This window comes from Myxocyprinus asiaticus, chromosome 43 (assembly GCF_019703515.2).
Source record: "Myxocyprinus asiaticus isolate MX2 ecotype Aquarium Trade chromosome 43, UBuf_Myxa_2, whole genome shotgun sequence".
Taxonomy (NCBI): domain Eukaryota; kingdom Metazoa; phylum Chordata; class Actinopteri; order Cypriniformes; family Catostomidae; genus Myxocyprinus; species Myxocyprinus asiaticus.
Window position 1 is genome coordinate 25697662 of NC_059386.1, and position 23831 is coordinate 25721492.

At 37.7% G+C, this 23831-nt stretch overlaps 1 protein-coding gene across 7 annotated transcripts in view; it reads right to left on the reverse strand.

Moving 5' to 3' along the window:
- Positions 1–19362, reverse strand: part of LOC127433449 (homeobox protein cut-like 1) — a 180552-nt gene extending 161190 nt beyond the window's left edge. For all 7 annotated transcript variants that reach the window (XM_051685369.1, XM_051685372.1, XM_051685367.1 and 4 more), the window contains exon 1: positions 17908–19362. In XM_051685369.1, the coding sequence (XP_051541329.1) occupies positions 17908–17970 (63 nt within the window). In that variant the 5' untranslated portion in view covers positions 17971–19362. The remainder of the gene's footprint in view (positions 1–17907) is intronic.
- Between the last annotated feature and the right edge of the window lie 4469 nt (positions 19363–23831).

Below are 23831 nucleotides of genomic sequence, written 5' to 3' on the forward strand. Positions count from 1 at the left end.
AATACCTCTGTGTAAGTGAAAGTCCTGGATTAAAAGAGAATATAAGCCACCTGATTGCTTGGAAAGATAAAGCAGACCTCTAAATGAGGGATTGAGATGTTTTAGGCTGGCTGAGGTCTCAGATCACTCCGTATCATCAGCACTGAATGTTCTATTTTGCTAAGATCTATTTTTCCAGTACCAGTACCTCTACACCATACTGTGCAATGACAAGGTAAGATAAAACTAAAGAAAGTGCTGTTAAGCACTTCATTTTAAAAAACAAGTTGTTTTTTTTTGTATTGAAACAAAGTTTGCAACAATTTTACTTTTAAATGTGACAAGCAAAAAAGGAGAAGAAACTGATTAGATCGTGAAAAGTGGTTTAGGTGGTTGGAGGGGAGGGGCTGAAATATAATATGTAGGATTAATGACGTCAGCTAAAAAGACACAATTAGACCAGGCACATATATTAATACAGTAAATGGGGCTAATTTTGATTTCTTGCCAATACAAAACAAAAAACTGATAAACTTGATATGAATAGGTATGATTATACAACTGTAGAACAAAATGCAAGAAATAAGGATATCAAACATCTTATTTAATAACTAAAAAAATTATGATAGGAATGGAAGACCACAGGCACACAGGGCTTCTTTTAGTATGTCGATATTTATAGTGATTTGTTTCTGCTCGGAGAGGTACAAGTCTGTTTAATTATGCTGTAACTCCCTGGACGCACAGTGGTCTTTTTAAAAGCAAGTTGTTTGAAATATTCCCTGGCTGATGGCCAGGGAAGCCATCAGTGTCAGATGTACATATCGGCCTGCCAAGAGAAATAGTCCAGCCGAAGTAAAGGCAAACACCTCAAACAATCCCATACAGTCTGATGACTATAACGTCGGCTGACATCTGTTTTCCCCCAACTTTATTTTTTAACATCTTTTTTCTGCTACTTGCACAGTCACTGGGTAACTTTGGCAAGTCATAGAATCATAAGTGCGATCTGCCAAATTACGAAGATTTAAAGGATTATTTCACCCAAAAATTTTAATTCTGTAATCATTTACTGTCATTCCAAACCCATATTAATTTCTTGCTTCCATGGAACACAAAAGGCAAATTTTTGAAGAATGTTCAGGTCCATTCTTTTCCATATAATGAAAATTAATGAGGGCTTGTGCTGTCAAGCTCCAAAATGACAAAAAAAAACAACAGTAAAGTATCAAAAAAATGGTTCACATAACAATATTCCAAGTCTTCTGAAGGCATTCAATAGCTTGAAATTCAAGTCATTATATATAGTACGGTGCAAAAGTTTTATGCACTTAAGATGTTTCACAAAAACATGTGTCTTAAGATGGTTATTTATATCTTCAGCTTTAGTGTGTCAATAGGAGAAATACATTTTAGACTCCCAAACATTACTTTTGCAAATAGAAAAGATTAGAATAGAAGAATAGGGCGCTCTGCAAGAGATGGCATTGCCCCCACAGAGGCCCCCACTGAACATCGTGTCAGTCTGGGATTACATGAAGAGACAGAAGCAATTGAGACAGCCTAAACAGATAGAAGAACTGTGGTGAATTCTCCAAGAAGCTTGGTACATCCTATCTGCCAACAAACAAGAAAAACTGTGTCCAGGTGTACCTAGGAGAATTGATGCTGTTTTAAAGGCAAAGGTGGTCACACCGAAAATTGATTTAGATTTTTTCATGTTTACTGGACTTTGTATGATGTTAATTGATAAATAAAAACTATTTATGGCATTATTAAGACATCCTCACTATGCAACATTTTGCACAAGTGCCTAAAACTTTTGCACAGTACTGTACATTTTAGTCATATGACTTCAAAATACTAGGAATATTGTGCACAAGTCATATACACTAATTTTATGATATTTCTACTGTGCTTTTGTGTCCTTTTTGAAGCTCGGAAGTCTCGGTTCCCATTCATTGTTATTACATGAAAAAGAGCGACCAGTTGATTCTTTAAAATGTTTCCTTTTGTGTTCCACAATGCATTCATATGGGTTTGGAATAACATGAGAGTGAGTAAATGATCACCGAACTTTCATTTTTGGATTAACTATTCCTTTAAGGGCAAGAACAACAACAAAGAGTCGACAAAAATCACCTTTCACCACTAAAAGAAAGGAAAAAGTTGGGAGTAAAGTAAAAGCATAAAATGTGATCGCATCGATGTGGGCCAGGTGTGACATTCTTATAAATAAGCAAAAAGCCTCTCTCCAGCCTGCTATTTTCCTTCCCTCTCTCTGAAATTCACCCGATATATTCAGCCCTCTGATCTCTTCGGATCAGCCTGCGATATCCCACGGGATGGAGGAGAGCACATTCTCTGCCCGGCTGCTCTTAGGACTAATAACAACACCAACAGCCCGCCAATCTCTCCTCACTGCAAGCTAGGCCAGCCAGCTAGGGGCCGCCGTACACACGCATACACATCTGACCAAGTACAGTCCATTTTCAGACACTTCCTGCTAAAAATAATTACCCTCCTGCGACAGAACCTCACTGGAGGCCGCACAGACATTTTGTATAAAGAGGGAGAACAAGGGATCAGGAAGTGCTGGAATTAAAGGGGCAGCGTGTGTTGTTTCGTTTCCCTGGACTGGAGATGCTAAAATCCAGAGACATTATTCTCAGAATTCTCGTGATCATTTCCTGTACCCATAGAGCTTCAAAACCATAAGGGTTTTCCTTTCCCTTAGGCAGTGGTTCTCAAAGTATTAGGGGCAGAGGTGTTGTATAGCCTTGCTTTTACTTTTGTGAGGAGCTCTCGACGGCTAGAGGCATTTACACTTGATGTCCAACTCAGTTGACTCTTCTCTAAACGACAGACAGCAGTGCAGAGAAAATATCAGCTAATACAGCAAGAAACCGCAGTCAAGAAGTGCTTTGCTGAACATTTCATTTACCAATCTAGGTATAATAATAGTCTAGTTCATGTTCGCTGGTCATATGCAAGAGGTGAACAAAACAAAAACACTTAAACAGTAGTAGGCTATTTACATTGTCTGTCAGTGGCTAAACTCAAACCCTTAAGTTTAAAGTTAAGATACTAGTGTTTTATATTTAGAGCCTAGTCATGCTTTAACTTTACACAGTACAATTTAAACAAGAGCTGTTCAATAATATATTAATGAAACCGAACTTTAGTTTATTTTTAGACAAAACAGTGTACAAATGGTAGTGGAAAAACAGGCCTACTTGTCGACAACAAAAGGAGCCGGCACACCACATGAAAATGTACAAAAATTGGCATGTGCACGACCACTGGTATCACACAGTTTTGTGTGATTAATCGGGATTAATCATGGTACATTGTACATTAAAACAAATATTAAAATATTATAATAAATACATTTGCTTTATACGTTGTCTCAATGATCTTGCAAGAAATTGGTTAGTCATCGTTAAATTTAATTATTTAAATATGTCTATGTTAAAATGTTCCGTTTTTTGAGGATAGAGTTAATTAGACACATTTTTACTGGTATAAATCTTTGATACAAGTATATGTATACATGCCATAAAATCAGTGGACATAATGTAATTAAAAGTTTGGCAAAATCTTCTGCTGTTTTCTAGTAGACTTTTTTAATAATAAGGATCAAATGGGCAGGTTCAATTCATATCAAGCTTTACTGGAAAGATAATCTTGGCTTAAGTGTACATTTCCAATGCATTATTAGACACTATACATACAGATACAAACCAAACTGAATGCTGAAGTTTAATTTCCTGAAGTTTTAAATCTCAAAACTATTATTTTCTCTGGCTGCCGTTTAGTCTCTATCACACGCACACGCTGGGTCTCTCTCTTGCGCTTTCGCTTTTGACACTCGTTCAGATGACAGAGAGTGAGTGTTTTAAGGTGATGCGAAGAGATATGGCAGCTTGCCCATATCTTTCCCACCCCTGGCTCATCGCTTGCAGGTGAAGTCTCCATTCTCCATACACTAAATCCGCTCACATGTTTATCATGCCTGGGACATACATCACTCGTAATGTATAAGCATGGACTGATCCACAAAATCAGTTTCTGTGCTAGGATGTGCAGTTGAGTCGAGTGCGTACCTCCTTGAAATGTTTATATGCCAATTTTAGCCACAGGTAGTGGGGAAAAACATTAGTGAAGTTTCAGGAAGTGGAAAAATATCGATATGGCATTAATTGCATTAATTTAAGCGTTTAACAGTCAACTATTAATTACAGAAATTAACGCGTTCAATTTCCCAGCCCTAATTTCTATAAGTTTTTTTCTTGCTCATTTTTAATTAGTCTTTTTTACATGTAATTTTTTCACTATTAATTTTTATTGGGAGCGTGCCTTTGATGTCTTAAAATGCAGCTTCCAGAAAAGTTTGTGAAACCCTACACTACGCCATGGCTCTGACAAAGCAAAAGTCTGAAAGACCAACCAAGCATTTGCCATATGTATGATAAGAGATAACGGTAGCTGTCGTGCACCCCAAAAAAAAATTTTTTTAAAAATGCAAATTTGGAGGTCTGACCCCTTCCCAGCCCCCCATCTGTAGCAATATGTTCGTGTTAGCCATCGCCAGAGCGAATCAGAGGAGCTTTGCTGGGGTCAACGTATCTCCCCCACCACCCAACATGGAATACATGTCAGCCTCCTTCCCCATGGGTACCATTTGAAAGCTTAATATCGTTTTCCAGCCACTAACGGCATCTGGCTTCCATTTCCAGTCCTCCTGTAGGTTTTCAGGTCACTAATAATAACTGTTTCAGGCAAAAGTGAAAGTTCAGCCAAAGTCTAGCTCCGAGCCAGATCAGGGAACCCTGCTGCCGCTGAGTGTGAGGTGGAACTGCCCGGTTCCCTAGGCACTGATGGCCCCCACAGAGGATTTGTTTTGTTTGGGTTTTTAAAGTGCTGAGCCCGGGCTGGCAAGGGATGTCTGGAGTAAAACTCAAAAGTGTGTGTGTGTGAGAGAGAGAACAAGAGTAAGACAGAGGGAAAAGTGTGGACAGGAAGTTAAAGGGTCTCCTGATTATTTCCCATTCTCACAGAGCACTTAAACCACAGCTGGGAGCAAACTCTTTGCCATGGGTACCTGAGACTCTCCGAGAATAGTAATGGAGCGAGACAGCACTAGAAAGTTCTGAGGTAACTGTTCCGGAAACAGCTCAGGACGTTTCGAACGCTGTCTTTCCCTTGACACTCCAAACCTTCCTACAGTGGAACTCCAGAGAGCCAGTCTAAAATAGTTACTTCCAAAACCTCACCTCATTTTGACCAGTCTTCCTGAGACCAGACAATAACGGTGACCAGTAAATTAAAGCATAATGTTTATTTTCTCAGAAATGGCACTAAATTCTTCCGATCAAAACATTTGAGGGGGGGCTTCTCTTTCAGCTTCTCTTTCTCTGTGAATCAGGATCCAGAAAGATCTGGTTTATGCTTCCCTGTTATGAAGATTAACCTTCTTTATGGACACAATTACTCATCCGAACAGGATAAGACTGCGGCTAAATTAGGAGCCACCATCATATCGCATAATGTACTGAGCATCTGGGGCTCTTCAAGCATAAAAAAAAAACCCTCCAGTTTTTAAAGACACACTGTATTTATTAGGTTATAGAGTCTGTGTGAGTTTGCTTGATTGTTTCAACTTTGCTCACAGAAAAAAGCTTGTTTTGATTTGTTATGAAGCACAACAGTGTGCTCACAACATAATTTTACAACTAAATAAATACATCTTCAAAAACAGCATTACAAATGGGTCACGACAGTCGACTTGTCCAAAAAACAACTAGTTACTTTTTACTTTTTTAATATATATTTTCAGTGATTGTGCTTTAATTACAAACTTGATTTTTAAACATATTCTTGAACATTTCTTTTGTCAGTAAATTATATAAATGGGTCAAACTAAATGTATTGTTAGTGCATGTTCCTTCCAGTTCTTATTGAGGAATGCTATTTATATCGCTAGGATTACGCACACTGCACAAGGTTAAAAAAAAATGTTTTGGCATGCGAGTCTGGAGTGGAACTGTGTCTGGGTTTGCCGTTTAATCCATTCATTTAGCCACACAAAACACCTGTTTATGCTTGAGACAGAAAACTTAAACAGCAGTCCAGATGTCTCTTCACAGAACACACTCAAAAGGAAGTCACTGTGTGAGACCATCAGGACTGAATGCGAGACAAAAGAGTGTGTCACCTTACAACGGGTATCCTGATACTGGCACGGCACTTTCTCAGTTGGCAATCAAAGCCAGCCAGAGAAAGTTAAAATGTGAAAGAATAGACAAAGTGAGGGATGTAGACAGTGAAAGAGAAAAAGAGAAATACAATTTTTTTTTCCAAAACCTAGTGAGCTGCCTACATAGGCAGCTGTTTTCTAAGGATAATCCTAAAAGAGATTGACCCTCATAAGTGAAAGATTTGAAATCCTCTACATAGGCAGAAACTCACAAATTAGCAAAAATACAAATAGCGCTCCACACTGGAGAATCAACAATTGATTTCCAATAGAGATTGCCATTAGCATGTTGCTAAGCTAACATGTTAATTAAATCAGCCTGTCAGGCACAAAGCAGGGCACCTTTCTAGAACCTGCGCAATATCCTAATAAGCATAAAAATACACAGCATATTTCGTATTTTATAAGATTTAACTATTTTTAACAAATGTTTTTAGTGTTGAACGTATTATAAGTATATAATCAATATTTTGTTCAATGTTAAAATACTTAATATGTGAAAATAAATATTAGAGCTCGATATTTATTAGACCTACCTTAACTGAGCTCGACAGGACCCATAAACCTGTTGGATTTTGGGACGGGTTCGGGTCAGCTTTTTTAAATATAACTACAGTTACAGGTTTGTTATTAAATGAAAAACTCTGAGCGCAAACAGACAAGTTTTAGGGGCTGTTCACACCGAACTAGTTTTTGTGTGCATCTGTGCTGTTTTTTTTTTATTGTTTTTCTATGTAAACTGGATGGAAGTCTTTGACCGAAATTTTAAAGAAACAGTTTCGGGTTTAAGCTTACAATTTGACAGTACCAGTCACGTTGGGTCACACTGTCTTGAGTATGGGCCGGGTTCGGCTTCAACTTAAGGTCCATGCAGACTACTAATATCTATAAGCCATTCGTGTGTATATTTCCCTGAAAATTGTAAACATTGTGGCTCTGTATTGCTTTCCAATTACTCTGTTTGTTTGAGTGGCCTGGCAACATCGGCTTAACCACTGGCATGGGTTTGGGGCAGGACTATCATTTTTTTTTTCGACCAATGACAGACGGAGGGTGTATTCGGAAACCTGTTTGAAAACTTTTATTATTTGCAATTCTGTTGTGTGATGCTAGTGTCACATATTACACACTTGAGCTTTAATATTCAGAAACAACTATAAGTAAATCATTTGAAAGTTAATTTCCTTAAAAACTGTAAATGCTGCATCTCTGTGACACTAAGAAATTGCTCTGTTTGTTTAAGCAGCCCGTCCAGCCCGACATAGCTATCAACTGCTAAGCCAGAGCCAAACAGCCTCGGACCTTGAGCCACGAGACCAAAATCGATCTGCATTCCCACCATCACGCCAATAGCCTCGCAGCGTTGCCCTAAATTCTGCCCTAAATTTGTACTCTGAACACAAATTTTTACTGAACCTGTATTGTTGTGCACTGGACACTATACTTAATCAAGTTTTTGTTTCGGGAGATGCTGTTGATCTGTTGTTGCATATTTTCATCTGCCCAAATATTCAGAGAAACCCTGATTTGATCTCCTGACCAGTAATTACAATTCTCCGTTCTCTGTAGATCTATTGAGATAAGCTCATAGCTAGGCTGGACTAAACAATGTTTATTTTTGCAATTCTGTTTGGTGCCACTAGCAGCACAAAAACTTACACACAGCTTTAAATTGCCAACCTTTTATAACAGCTTTTGCTTCTAGACTACACCTATGACAGTTAAAATGCCACCTCAGTAGGCAGCTCACTTGGTTCTGGAATAGAGCGAGTTCGAAAAAAGGAAAGCTTGCAACAAAGAAGGGTTGCCCCCAAAGGGTTGTCATCTTATGTAACCCAACACAAATGTGATTCATCATTCATGTGGACACACAAGCTGAAAATGTCCCTCGCTTCCCACCAACAGCCTTCAACATCAACAATCCACAAACCTCAGTCTGCGCAAAAACTCTCTGCTGCTTTCTTAAATACCAACCAGTAACACAAAACACAGACCACATCTGACCTACTTATTCACACCTGATTATGCTGGCACACTACACACACAATGCAATATGGCGCTACATCCTGTGGCCCATACGACGGTCAGCAACAACGCAAGGCTGTTTCAGCAGTCTGAGTACATTTACAGCTAACGGCCACTGATGAAAACTCCGGCTTTTCAATCATCACTCAGCGAGTGGTAGGCAAGGGGAATGAAGTGAGAGGGAGAGAGATAAAGAATAAGAGGAGAGCAAGAGAGCTGTGCTTCTCCTTGTTTTAGCTGAAATGGACTGTTCAGCAGCCCCCTAAGAGCTCAGCTTTTATCAAACATGGCATGCAATTGAGATTCCAGCCTCTTGAGTCTCCGACACATTAACAGTTCCGACTGCGAGTCTTTGCCTCTGCCGCTGTGTGTGATCGATACTCTGATATTTACAGAGCAAATACAATCTCTATTTTTTCAAACAAAACCTCACCAAGTAAATTTATTGAACAAGGAAATAGTCTACTTGCTATTTGGCCTAAAAACAAGATATTTAGTGATGGCTGTTGTGTTTTGTGTTAAAAGGCAGATTAGAAAGCTAAGATGAGAACTACAGTTAGTAGTCATGACAAGCTACATTTGACAGTCGTCTGCGGTAAAATTTACATCGAAAACTAATTAGAGTAGACTAGTGATGGACTGATATGTCAGCCGTGTCGGCGATTAAAGGGATGTTATTCATTAGCTGCTATTATATTGTTTATGTATATACACTCACTGAGCACTTTATTAGTAACACTATGGTCCTAATAAAGTGCCTGACGTGGTCTTCTGCTGTTGTAGCCAATCTGCCTCATGTTTCTATGTGTTGTGCATTCTGAGATGCTGTTCTGCTCACTACAATTGTACAGAGTGGTTATCCGAGTTACCGTAGCCTTTCTGTCAGCTCGAACCAGTCTGGCCATTCTACGTTGACCTCTCTCATCAACAAGGCGTTTCCATATGCAGAACTGCTGCTCCCTGGATGTTTTTTATTTTGGCACAATTCTGAGTAAACCCTGAGACTGTTGTGCGTGAAAATCCCAGGAGATGAGCAGTTACAGATATACTCAAACCAGCCTGTCTGGCACCAACAATCATGCCACGGTCAAAACTTTAACTGAATCTCCTGATCCATATCTGCTTGATTTTATGCACTGCACTGCTGCCACACAATTGGCTAATTAGATAATCACATGACTAAGTAGGTGTACATGTGTCCATAATATAGTGCTCAGTGAGCATGTATATATATATTCATACATACATACATACACTGTTTAATACTGTATATTACTGTGCAAAAGTCTTAGGCACATAAAATGTTTAAGAAGCGTAAGATGGTTATTTATATCATCAGCTTTATTTTGTCAAAAGAAATATAAATTTAGACTCCCAAACATTCCAGTTTGCAAATAGAATAGAAGAACAGGGAGCCCTGCAATAATTGTCATGGCCTCCCACTGAACACTGAGTCAGTCTGGGATTACATGAAGACACAGAAGTAATTGAGACAGCCTAAATAGATAGGAGAACTGTGGTGAATTCTCAAAGAAGCTTGGGGACATCCTACGTCAACAATCAAGAAAAACTGTATCGAAGTGCACCTAAGAGAATTGGTGAAGGCAAAGGTGGTCACACCAAATGTTGATTTAGCATTTTTATGTTTACTGGGCTTTGTATGACGTTCATTGATAAATGAAAACAAGTGTCTAAAACTATTGCACAGTACTGTGTGTGTGTGTGTGTGTGTGTGTGTGTGTGTGTGTGTGTGTGTGTGTATATATATATATCCATTGAACTGGCCAGCAGTCACTGCTTTCTCCATATCGTCCACTGAAAAACCCATATCGGTCACTTAGTAGACCAAGGGTTGCTGCCATATTGACCATTAGTGCCTATAGCAGACACAAAAAGATGAGAAAGAATCCAGACACAGGAAGATGCACCTCATTAGTTTTATGCACAGTAAAGTCACAGGCTTTTTCAAGGGCTTTGATCTCTGTGGTTCAGATTTTTTTAACATATCTGCGGCGAATTAGGATGGCGCGGCAGCGGAGCCTCGAAATGGCAGCGAAGACTGGAAATAAAAACATGTTCTTCTCATCACAGATTTGGTGAATCTTGTCTGAAAACAATGGATCAGATTTCAGTGTGAAACGTTCAGGGCTCTTACTCCACAATCACAAAAAATTTTATCGGAGTACAGCTCGTTTTTAAACAACTGTTTATGACCGAATCTCAAATCTAAATCTACGACCTGCTGTAAAGCACTGGAAGAAAAAAATTCAAGATTAGACCAGTCAATCTTAAGACATATTTCGTTTTGAATGTAGCCATTAAACCAGCACAAATGACAAACAGAACTGTAGATAACATGAAAAAAATGTTTTAATGATTTAAAAAAAGTATCAAATCTGTTCTGAGTGACAATATACAAGAAGACCATTTGGACTATAAACTCCCTTTTCACTCTTTCCCTTTATCTCTCTCGCTCTTTTTCTTTCTCTTTCACTCAGGAAAGAGGGCAATCGGAGCAGATCTCTTTCCCATGGCTCTTAATTCAGAACTACTTCCCTCAAATTATTTCCAGATGTTTCTGAACAGAAGCAAATAAAACGCTGTTCTAACCTTTTTCCGTAGTCTATCACTGTAATAACCTGACGCATTGTTTTAACATTATTTTATAAAAATATTATTCACTACTCAATTTTCCCCATTTAGGGCTTCAAGTAGTTTTTGAATGACTACCAGGAAACAAGCAAAATTAGATCTTTTTTAAAGAGAAATTGTCAGTGCTGCTGTACAGTGGCATGACCTGTGTCATGTTCCGATCCCATTCCCCCTCTCTCTCCCCTACTATTCAGTCTATAAAGCGCAACAGTACGTTTCAGAAGTAGTGTTTTCATAGAGTGATTGATTATTAACAATACCTTTTAACCTTTATAGACAAATCTAACATTGGCTACAAGGTCTATTAATCAATGGTATATACTTCCGTTGAAGCCATCAGCCTGCACTATTTTAAGTTTTTTTTTAAATCGTGTTTAATAGTGCAATTCCTAGTGAAGAACTACACTATCCATGATCCTGGGGTAGAAATCCACCAATCAGAGAATTGCAGAAAACAAACCGTGGCAAAAGAGCTCTGCAGCGATCGCCAAACTTGACACAACCGAGTTGGTCTCCTTAAACTCTCAAACACCTTGTATATATCTGAATATTTTGCAACATAATTTCAATATATTGACTCTATACTTATAATCAACAACTTTAAATAGTTTTATATTTTTCAATAGTTTTTAATTTAATAATGTCATTAGCATTGCTTCATGAGATTGTAGTTCATTTCCTCACAAAATACATTAAGTACACTGTCTTTGTACCTTTGTCTTTTTTCCAATTTTCAAATACTTGTTTACTTCAAATAAAAATTTGTATTGTTGTTATTCACCTCAGGGCTGGTTGGTTTGGTTCATGGCTTAGAACACTTTAAAAAGGATTTTATGAAATCTCAATGGAAAAAACGAATGGGAAAAATACTTTCACAACCAAGACGTCTACACTACCATATAAATTTAAGGGGAAAAGGACCAAAAAAAAAAAAAAAAAAAAACTAAATTGTCTAACAAATTTGTAGCACTTCAATTTGTAGCTTTAATGTTACGATTTTAAAACTTATTTCAAGATTTAATATGTTGCCACGTTAATACTCCAGTTCAATACTAAAAAAAAAGACTTATTTTAAGGCCATGTTAAACCTCAGTTTTATTTTATTTACTCTGTTTTCCCTTAGTGTAAAATACAGCGGAGGCGTTAAATTCCTTCAAACCGAGAGGAAGAATTTCCAGAGTGCAAGGGCATGCAGACCAAACACACCATAAAGTATGAACGAAAGGAAGCTAGAAAGAGAGAAGAAGAGAGGAAGAGAGAAAGAGAGAGGTGGGAGGGGTGACCGCTCTCATCCCCTCCTCCACCTCAGCTCTATATGAAATGGACGGCTAATTATGCTGCTGGCGTCAGAGTTCTGGCTTCCCTGTGTGGGGTGGGAGGGGAGCGCCCCCCTGTGAAACCCCAGCCCTCAGACACAGCAAAAGGGGGCAGTCAGTGAGGTAATGACCGTGTGTATGTGTGTCTGAGAGAGGGTGACGGAGAGAGGTTGAGAAAGAGAGAGAGTGCTCTGGCAAAGGGCCTCCCCCTTTCCTGAATCCCATGGCCACTGAACTCTTCCTGCCATCTTTATCTCCAGCAACGGAGCACAGGGCAAAGGAAAGAGGGGTCAACACACACACACACACAAACAAGCATACTATAAAAAGCACGCTTAAAACACACATATTAACTATTTAACCACTTGGTATCACATATTCCCGCCAAAACTGAATTAAAAATCTATTTAACCACATATTTATCTTTAAATACTGTTTATTTGTGCAAATCGACTTTAGACTTTCTTCTTATGTATAGCTGGTGCATAATGTTTTCATGGAAAGTGTCCTGTAACTGTCACCATTTCTTTTGGACATTTTTGCCTTGAAGTTAATTTTAAATAGTCCTGTCATGTGATTAATGAATTTTTAAAAGTACATATATTCCACATAGTCTCTCAATTAACATGAGGTCATAAAAGCTGCATGCATACTAATTATAAAAGCTTCTGGGTTTAATACAAGTTAAGCTCAATCGACAGCATTTGTGGCATAACTTTGATTACCACAAAAAATAATTTCGACTTGTCCTTTTCCAAAAAATATGGGTTACAGTGAGGCACTTACAATGGAAGTGATTGGGGTCACAAGACGTAAACAATATGCATGTTAACATGATTTTAGTGTGATAAAATCGCTTACTAATCTTTTCTGTGTAAAGTTATAGCCAATACTCAACTTAGACATAACGCTGTAAACCTAAAACATAATCAAACGTAAATACGGTGATTTAAACAACTTTACAGCTCAAATAATGCACAGGTTTTAACAGAAGAATTAATGTAAGTGCTTTTATAAAATTATAAGCTTCACATTTCTGCCTTTAAACCCTCCAAAAATTGGCCCCATTCACTTCCTTTGTAAGTGCCTCACTGTAACCTTAATTTTTGCTTCTTTTTTAAAGAAAACGATGGACTAATCAAAAAAACATTTTTTTGTGGTAATCAACATTATGCCACAAATGCTGTCGATTGAGCTTAACTTGTATTGAACCCGGAATATTTACTTCAAAATAGAGTATAGCATGTCACTGCAGAACATATCAATTTCCCAAAACTATTTAATGTCATATTTCAACTACCCATATACAGAAGCTAAAATACATTGGGGCCTGCAGACTGCCTTAGGCTGAGGAACAGTTCAATTCCCTCTTTAGACCGAATAAAAATACATCATCATCAAGTATTCATCACACATGAACTGCGTTCCCTTTCAAGAAGCTAGCTATACTTGGGCCACCATATAGTCTAAAGTGATAATATGAGATGGCAAGCAACTACACAGAACATTTTATTCCCATTTTAGATTTTGGCACCTCCCAGAGCAGGTAATTCAAATACTCTGGGGATTATAGAAGTTTAGACCAATCTGTGTGTATTAAACCAAAGGTGTTCAAGTAGCAGATATGCAATCGCTAACCTATTCTTTTTGGGTTTACTAGCCCGACATCTGAAAGCACTGCTGTGTTTTTAATAGCCAAAGCAAGGTAACAGAGTGAATCTCCTGTCACACATACAGCACAGTAAAATTGTAATATAAACCACTTCAGACAGACCTAATACAGTAAATGTAATATTCCATACATCTCTTCCAATGTTCAAAAGCTATTAATGCACACAACTGAAGAATAGATTACTAAAAGGGTCTTTTTCCATACAGTTCTGTACCGTACAAATTTAGACCAACCAATTCAGCACTTCCTCTATATCTGACAAGGCTTTTTTTTCTAAAAAAGTAAAGATCTGGGGGGGATCAAAGAGGCTCAGCAGAAATTATTTGTGTCTAAATTGCAAAATTAGACAGATACAAGAGTCATTTGATGTACTTCACTTTGAGGCTAAATTTGGAGAGGCCACATGCAAATATGCATTTTGTTTTGGGGCCTCATATGTAGCTGGCTGGTTTTGAAGTGGTCAAAATCAGAGTCTCCATGAATGTGTGGGGTGGGCTCCACAGAGACGCTGTTGTTTTATTCATCTTTCATGTCAGCATTAAAACCACGTCTAAAAGTAGTTTACCCGCATTTTCACAGACATGTGGCGACATTCCCGTTAGCTTTTTAGGGACTTTCTCCTTTCCTCTTCATGCCAGCCAGGTGTCAGTAAGACAGTTATTACTGAACCTTGAATGAAAATGCAGGTGCTCATTTAAATACATTTCCCCAACGCACTCAAATGTACCATATTCACAAGTGCTGAATTTCAAAAACAAACAGCATGCATTACAATGCTTGCTAGTGTTTTGACATTTGTAATAGATTGTTAATAGATTATTAAAGCAATATTCTGGGTTTAATACAAGTTAAGCTCAATCGACAGCATTTGTGGCATAATACTAATTACCACAAACATTTATTTTGTCTTGCCCCTCCTTTTCTTAAAAAAATAAAAAATAAAAAAATGGAATAGAATGGGGAGAGAATCCGTAAACATTAAAATACTAAGTATTTAAGTATATAACTATAGCCACAAGACGTAAACAATGTGTGTTAAGATGATTTTAGTGTGATAAAATCGCTTAACCTTTTCTGTGTAAAGTTATAGCCAGTTTTGTCAATGTCAACAAACCCTAAAACCCCAAAACGACTGTAAAAATTACGATTTAAACATCTTTACAGAGTTTTAACAGAAGAATTAATGTTAGTGCTTTAGTAAAATTTTAAGCTACACATTTCTGCCTTTAAACCCTCCAAAAATTGGCCCCATTCACTTCCATTGTAAGTGCCTCAATGTAACTTCAATTTTTACTTTTTTAGAAGGAGGGACAAGTCGAAATCACTTTTTGTGGTAATCAAAATTATGTCACAAATGCTGTCGATTGAGCTTAACTTGCTTAACTTTATAGCTTATTTCCATTTATCCGTAAATTCTCTCATCAAAAAGAGAAGTGGGCTAACTCATACATGATATAACCACACCAACTATGAGTTATAACGTATGGCGAATTATAAAACATCCAAATGATCTTGCAGTTCGTCTGATAACCACATTTGAGCACATAGAGGAACCCAAAACACAATAGATTACACTGGTAGTGTGTTTAGGTACACAGTGTACCACAGCAGGCCCATGTGTCCCTCATTAAAGATATCAAACACACTTTTAAAGTCATCGCTGGGGCCCAGCACAGGTCTAGACAAGAGAGACCACTCACATCTCGATGTTGGCAGAACTGCCTGCGTCAAACGCTAATCTCTCCACGTCGCCGCACGAAAACTCAGGACCACACACAAACTGAGGTACACTTACACCTCACCTGCATCCGCAAACCTCCCGGTCACATGGTGACGGAGGAGGCAGGTGATAGAGAGACAGCAACAAAAGTCCTGAATATACCAGCAAAGACAAATCGGGTCTATTTAAATTCTGAACTCTTAATTTTGGGAAGTTAATTGGGAATCATTCAGATGTGAGACATCTGATTCACACTGTGGCATCAGTTAAGCTTAAATCATTAGACAAAAAGAAAAAGTGTTTTCAAACGAGCTGATGTCACACCCTGCATTGGCCAACATAGTGAAATATACTGAAAATGGAATCAGAGCTTGATTTTTTTTTTTTTTTTTTTAAAGGAGGGAGAGAGAAAAACAAGATAAATAGAGCCCATGACATCATCAAAGCCTAAACTCGCTGATGCCAGTTCTTATCAGCCTGAGAGACAGACAGAGCGATAGAGAGACAGAGAGAAAGAGGGAGGGCACTGAAAATTAAGAGTCACCACATCAGAATATGCCCAGCTGTGTGAGTGTGTGTGGTCCTTCTATGTTCTACACTATATGCCTGAACCTTAATTGAATAAATGATTTTCCTAGAACACAAAAATAATCAAGCAGGCTCCCTTGAGAGGAGCAAGACATCTGACATGCAACGCGTACAGCAATGTTTGACTATTACAGATTAGTGTTATAAAAAAAGCTGAAAAGCATCCCAGAATGTCCTAAACATAGTGCAACACTTAAAAACGTCAAAAGAATCCTGCATTCTGCTTCAATTTAGTTTGACATTATTTCTTCAGACCACTACGTCTGTTCTTGTACAGACCAATTCACAAATATCCCTACAATATTTGCATATATACCTTTTTTTATTTTTTTTTATTTTTTAATAAAGAAAATAAAACATCTAATGATACTTTTAAAGCATACAAAATCATAGTATACCAGTAAAGCTCGTTTTCCGGTTCTTTTTAAATATGATATCGATTTGTAAATGACCTATTATGTTTATGAAGATGTAATGGTTTACTAGTGAGAGAAGTCTGATCTTTCTAGCACAAATAGGTCAGCGATTTTTCAAGCTAAAATACAACTACGCTTTGCGACTTCAGTTCATAAATACATAAACTAGTAATCAATAATTGATGTAATCAGAGGTCTATTGTTTAAGCCTAACCAATCACGAAAAATGCACTTCATACTCGTACTGCACGCATGTTTTCCTTCAGCACCGACTGTAATATAATGAAAGCGAATAACGAAAGTTTTAACTACAGACTTTTAACAACTAATCAATAAAAAGGCAACATTAAACCAAAGCAAAACACAAGTCGAACTGAATTGTCTACCTGATTCACCTCTAATTTGGTCTATATGTTCTGGTGCACGACTTTAGACGCCATAAGTTAAAGGTAAAAAATAACGTACTTGTGACAAATTGCATTTTTTTTTTTTTTTTTTTTTTTTTTTAAATGAAGTATTCTGGTCGTGTTGGTCGGGCTTTCTGTGAAAACAAAACCTGCTTTTCTCGAGTCTAGTTGGTGCGCTTATCTAAAACGAGATCAATCTTTGTCAAAAAGCTTCATCTGTTCGCGTTTGTTTATTGTTTTGTGTTTAACTGTTCCTGTCTCGCGTAGGAGCCAACCAACTTCACCCAATACAGTCTCCAGTTTAAACGTAGGTACTGAAGCAGAACTTTGTGTTGTTTTATAATAATGACTAGTTTCATAAACTTCTAAAGTATCCGATTAACACAAAACTCCCGGCAAACGACAAATAAGATGAAATATAAAGAGTGTAGAAAAAAGTAAACACCTCTCTCGTTACTAAGCAATAATGCCTAAGTCCAGCACAGCGCCACCCGTGTAGCGCGAGACACTTCTTCCCCCTAAACACAAAATTATTTCAACAAACATACTACCTAAATCTCTCCAGCACAAACTATTCACAAAACAGCACGAGGATGGAAAGGTCCCCTCTAAATAACCGGGAAGCCTCTGGGTTCCCACGGCCAGAGTGGCCGCATCCACCTTGACCGTGATGGTTGATCGATGGGAATTGAACAAAGAGGATCAATTTCCGATCAGCGCGAGAGAGCCGCTTTAATCAATGGGCACAAGGGCGCTCCGCGAGACGCCGCCATGCAAAACCCGGCGAACGAGCGACGCGCGAGCCCCTCCGCGACTCTCTCCGGGACCGGCTTACCGGCACACTCAGCGAGTACAAAGCGAAAGGGAGCTGACCTGGAGCTGCTGCAAATCAAAGCGTTTCCAATATTGAAACATCGATCCCGCATTGGCCGCCATCTTGAGACATATTGAGACGGAATGAAAGGCTGATAGAGAGAGCGCGAGAGGGGCTGGAGTTCAGTTCTGTCAGAGCGCGCGAGAGAAAGAGAGAGAGGCGGGGGAGCGCGCGCAAAACACGGAGCGGAGCCGATCGAACAGCGCGAGCGCGCGCGGAACGGAGTTATCGAACGCCAACCTGCGATATATTGAATAGGGCTTCTGAAAAAAATTATTGAGAGCAAGGTGGCATCCTCAATACAAGTCAGAAAACGCGGGATGGAGTTTCCGAGTTTCTAATCGAGCTCCCTATGGCGCAGGAACGGGGAGGGGGATGTTGGATACGTTTTCATCCGTTATGAGAGAAGTGTTTACGTTTATTGATTTTTCATCACTATAGATATTATTGCGTGATCCGTCGCGCGGTGCGAGACACGGATCGGATACGGCGAGTAACACAAACGCGACGTATAAGCTTGAGTCTTTTTATTTTTGTCATGGTCAGATGATTAACCCTCTGTTCTGTTGTTATATTCGTCCACCTGATATATTGATTTCAGAATGGATTGATTTTTGTCCTTTCGAAATTGCATTGGGTATTTTGATAAATTAGCTGTGTCCTCCTTTGTTACAATGTTATGCTATTGGTTGTTTGCATGCTTAGCTACCATCTACTTGTATTATAAAACCAATACATCTATTATTATTGATTTTATGGGCATTCTTGCGTGAAATATCTGGATAGAGAGAGCGACAACCTTAATTAAACTAGATCAAACATAACTGATCACAGTGTAAATATTGAATTATGTATATTTTAGACGGTAATGGACGGTATTTAAGATGGTGGCACTGGATGATTTGATGTTATAACATAAACCGGTCGATTCCTGATGAATCATAAATACTGCTTTTGAACTTGAACTTGAGAGAGAGGAGCGCCCTCTATCGGGTTTGTGTAATATTGTCTCACATCATTGTTCAGGCTTACACAGTACAGTGACGTGTTGAGCCAATTTAATCGTATTAACTGTCACAATTAGTGATGATAACCTATCACTATTTAGCTGTTTATGTATTGTTGATTCGAATGTGTTTACGTTTATAATATATGTTATGTATATGGAGCAAAATGTTATATTGCATATTATGTATGTAATATTTAATATAAGTTATCATTGTAATTTGCATAACTTAAAATAGTACGTTCAGGTAAGAATTTTAATGAAATATTTAATTAACCATGTTTATAAATTTAATATATTCATATGTATAATATGTTAATATATAATACATATAATAATAAGTAATAAATGTATATGTCATTTTTATTTAATTAATTACTAATGTAATAAGCAATATTATAATTATACAATTAATACTAAATTATGTTTTCTTGTGAATTGTGTTCATGTTGACTTGCTGTCTGCTCTGTAAAAGGGATAGTTCACCCAAAAATGATGCCATCCCAGATGTGTATGACTTTCTGTCCTCTGCTGAACACAAACAAAGATTTTTAGAAGAATATTTCAGCTCTGTAGGTCCATACAATGTAAGTGAATGGTGATCAGGCCTTTGAAGCTCCAAAAAGCAGATAAAGTCAGCATAAACATAATCCATCAGACTCTAGTGGTTTAATCAATGTCATCTGAAGTGATCCAGTTGGTTTTGAGTGAGAACAGGCCAAAATATAACTCCTTTTCACTGAACATCTTGGCCTTGGCGATCATGATTTCAAGCTGTAATCGAGTAAACGTGTAATCAAGCTTGAAATCATGATCGTGCCTAGACACCGCAATTGCATGATATACAGTGTAAAAGGAGTTACATTTTGATCTGTTCTCACCCAAAACCAACTGGATCACTTCAGATGACATTGATTAAACCAATGGAGTCTGATGGGATTACTTTTATGCTGATTTTATCTCCTTTTTGGAGCTTCAAAGGTCTGATTACCATTCATTTGCATTGTATGGCCCTACAGAGCTGAAATATTCTTCTAAAAATCTTTGTTTGTGTTCAGCAGAGGACAGAAAGTCATACACATCTGGGATGGAATCAGGGTGAGTAAATGATGAGAGAATTTTCATTTTTGGGTGAATTATCCCTTTAAGAGTGTACTTTTCTTTTTGTTAAACCATACAAAAAAAGAGAAAAGGCTAACCTTTAAACCTTTCACTCTCAGTTCCATTTTTTGCATTTATCCGTATAGGTTTCAGATTTGTTCTATCTGTACTGGAGCCCTGATTCTCACCCTCACTACCACACACAGACACTTACAGGGAGAGGGGGTTGTTATAGCTCAGACCCAGCAAGGCGGAGTGAGAATTGGAGGCTCCAGGAGTCCCATGGCTCCTCATAAGTGCTCCTCCCCTCAGCTCCCCTCCCTGAGATGTCAGGGGAGCCGTGCAGGAGAGCTGGTCCCACTGGCAGTTTGTTTTTTCAGGCCCACTAAAGTCTCTGAGCACCCTAATCCACCCCCCCCCCCCCCCAAAAGCCCCCCTGCCCAGGCGTGCGCACACCTCATGGGAGCACAATTAAGAGCTATCTTTCCTGCCTGTTGAGCTGTGGAGGACTGACTCCCTCCTCTACCCTTCCCCTTTTTTTAATCAAATAAGCCTCCTCTTGAGGCTAGTCCTCGTTTAAAAAGTCAGCATGCAGGATTAGATTTTAATTATGGAGATGCAAAGACATGGCAAATGAACATGATGAAGAGACAAGCAGAAATGTGAGGAGGCCATGTGTACCTGTGTGTGTGCATGAGTGTTTCTTCATGCTCACACATATGTTCAATAGGCAGGTATTTGATATGTAGTTATAAAAATAAATGGATCTTTACCAAGATTATGATGTACAATAATAATATTCACACTAAGCAATGGTGCCAAAGGTGTTCATTTGCACCTCCTGGCGGTGATTTTGCAAATGAGTCTCATGTGTGAGAAGTTTTACTGCTGCGTTAATCCCCACGATAATAAAGATCATTCTGGTTGAGTACCTACTGTATTTATTATAACAATAAAACCATTTCATTTAATTGTTTATTATAGAGTTTCTGTGTAAAACAAAACAAAAAATCCAAGAAGATCTAATTGTATTTATTTACTGTATATTAATAAAATAATACATTTTCTTTACACTGGGAATATCAACACTGGAAACCTACAAATGGTCCTGACACTGCTGGGTAAACTGCACCATCTGCAGGCAAACAAACTACAAATAAATAGCACTGCCAAAATCTCAAAATTACTCAGATCATAACAATGACTGTTCATACAAGTGATGCAAACTCTTAGCAACTCTGAAGAATATCATTATTTATTGCTTACAAAGGAAAGTAAATGAGAAATCACATACAACCAATGCAAAAGGTTTGCAAGCAATTTGTTAAGTTTTAATAAAGACATTCAGGGCAAAAAAGAAACTCCAAACAGTTCCACTTAATTTCACTCATTTTTAAAAATTAATAATAACTTTTAAATAATAAATAATAAATTACAATACTCAACACTTACACTTTCAACTATTTTAATATTCTCTTAAATCCTGAAAAAAACAAAAAAACTATAAATATAATACTAGTTTAGCATGTACTTGTTATTTCTACATATGGTATATATGTTTAAATACAGGGGTTATGTAGTTTGTTTGTTTTTTTAATGAGGGGAAAAACATTAAAGCATGAGTATTGATTACTTTTCAAAAAGTTTGTGTGTGTGTGATGTATATAAATCAAAAATGCAAATATCCTGCTAAAATTCTGAATGTGAGGGTGCCCCTGGATAGATATACTTGTTTAAAGTGAATGTCACAAAAGTGATGGTAAAAGATCCTTTAAAAAGAAAGAAAAGTTTCAAGGAAACAGAAAATAAGACAACGACTAAAAATAGAGAGATTGAAGGGCATTCATCAGCTCTGTGCTCCCGTATAAAGCAGCAGGTATTTACAGGCCACAGAGGTTGTTTTTTACTGCAGAGAAATAGACCCATATGGGTAAAGTGATTGACAGCTGAACCAGCTGTAGGACGTCGACATTTCCCCCACCCCCCAGTGTTCAAACCAAATCTATGCCCTTACGATCAGTTGTGTTACTGCAAGAACACGTAAGCAGACCTTGACTCCCTCTCACCCCCCACTTGCCGGTTACACACCTAACATGGGCACACTCCCTGTATAGTGACCACACACACACACACACACACACACACACTGTCAAGCAGCAGATCAGAAGAGCATTCCTCACATCCCATTGTGCAATTGTTCTCCAAAGTTATCTTGGCCCATCTTCTTTCAGTTGTCTGTGAGGGCATCGCTAAAACTAGCTTTACGCAGCCTGCTGCTGTGCTGGATAGCTGCACAGATTATTTAAGGCAGTCTGATGGCACATTACTTGGCTGTTTGAGAGAGCACATTTAAATCTGGCAAGCACAGAATATCTGGCTATATTTTTAGTGCTGAGAAGAGCTTTTGTTCAAGCTGATTGTTCAGGCAACAGTTAATAGGAGACAAAGTCGAAACAATTTGTTCATGCCAAATTAAAGCCAAGGTCTTGACTGTGCTCAAGTTATGATGGCTGGATTCAAAGGGATGTGGTTTCAATAATGTGCAAAATTTTGTCCTTTGTATACTGATAGAATCGGAATCAGAATTCCTGTTTGTTGGCGAAGTGGTAACCTGCAATTGTTACCTTAAGGAGCCATTTTGGGAAAATTGCAAAGAAAAAGCCACTTTTGAAACAGATAAACAAAAAGAAAAGGTTAGATTGGGCAAAGAAACACAGACATTGGACAACAGATAATTGGAAAAGAGTGTTATGGATCTTAACCACATTGAGCTTTTGTGTGATCAGCAGGTGCGTGAGAAGTGCCTGACAAGATGCCACATCTATGGCAAGTGCTACAGGAAGCGTGGGGTGAAACATCACCTGAGTATCTGAACAAATTGACAGCTAGAATGCCAAAGATCTGCAAAGCTGTCATTACTGCACGTGGAGGATATTTTTAATGAGAAATCTTTGAAGTAGTTTAAGAAGTTCTGAATTTTATTTTTCAAATTGTAATAGTAATTTTTCATGTTATTAATGTCTTGATTATACATTGTGATCAGTTGAATGCCACTTTAGTGAATAAAAGTACCAATTTCTTTCCATAAGAGCAAAATCTGTACATTATTCCAAACTTTTGGCCACCAGACTATATATATATATATATATATATTAGATGTTATACATTTTTAGGTTAACAATTTTTTTCAGTGTAAGGGCTTTCAAGGAATTTGACATGGCAGTTTTCTCCAAGAGACACAGTGCTGTATATTACTGTAATTTTTCATTATATAATCTTATACACATTGTACAATATCAAGGATATCACTTCATATTCAGGACTGAGAGGACTAAATTCAAATTTTAGAATCAACCGATTAAACAATTTATATTTGGTCGAACACCAAACTAAAAAAAACATTTATGGGGGGGGGGTGTCAATGATTAAGGTGGTTAAGGCATTATACAATATATAACAAAATACAATGCAAAAAAATAGACATACATACAATGCATACAGTATGTAGTTGAAGAGTGGGCATGTAGTAAATAGAATGGTAACACTTTACAATAAGGTTCCATTTGTTAACATTAGTCAGCAACATTAATTAACATGAACTAACAATGAACAATACCTTTACAGCATTTATTAATCTTTGTACATTTTAATTCCAACATATAGTAATACATTTTTAAACCAAAAGGTGTATATGTTAACATTAGTTAATACACGATGAAATAAAAATGAACAATTGTATTTGTATTAACTAGCATTAACAAATATTAATACATTCTGTAAAAATATATTGTTCAGTATTAGTTCGTGATACCTAAT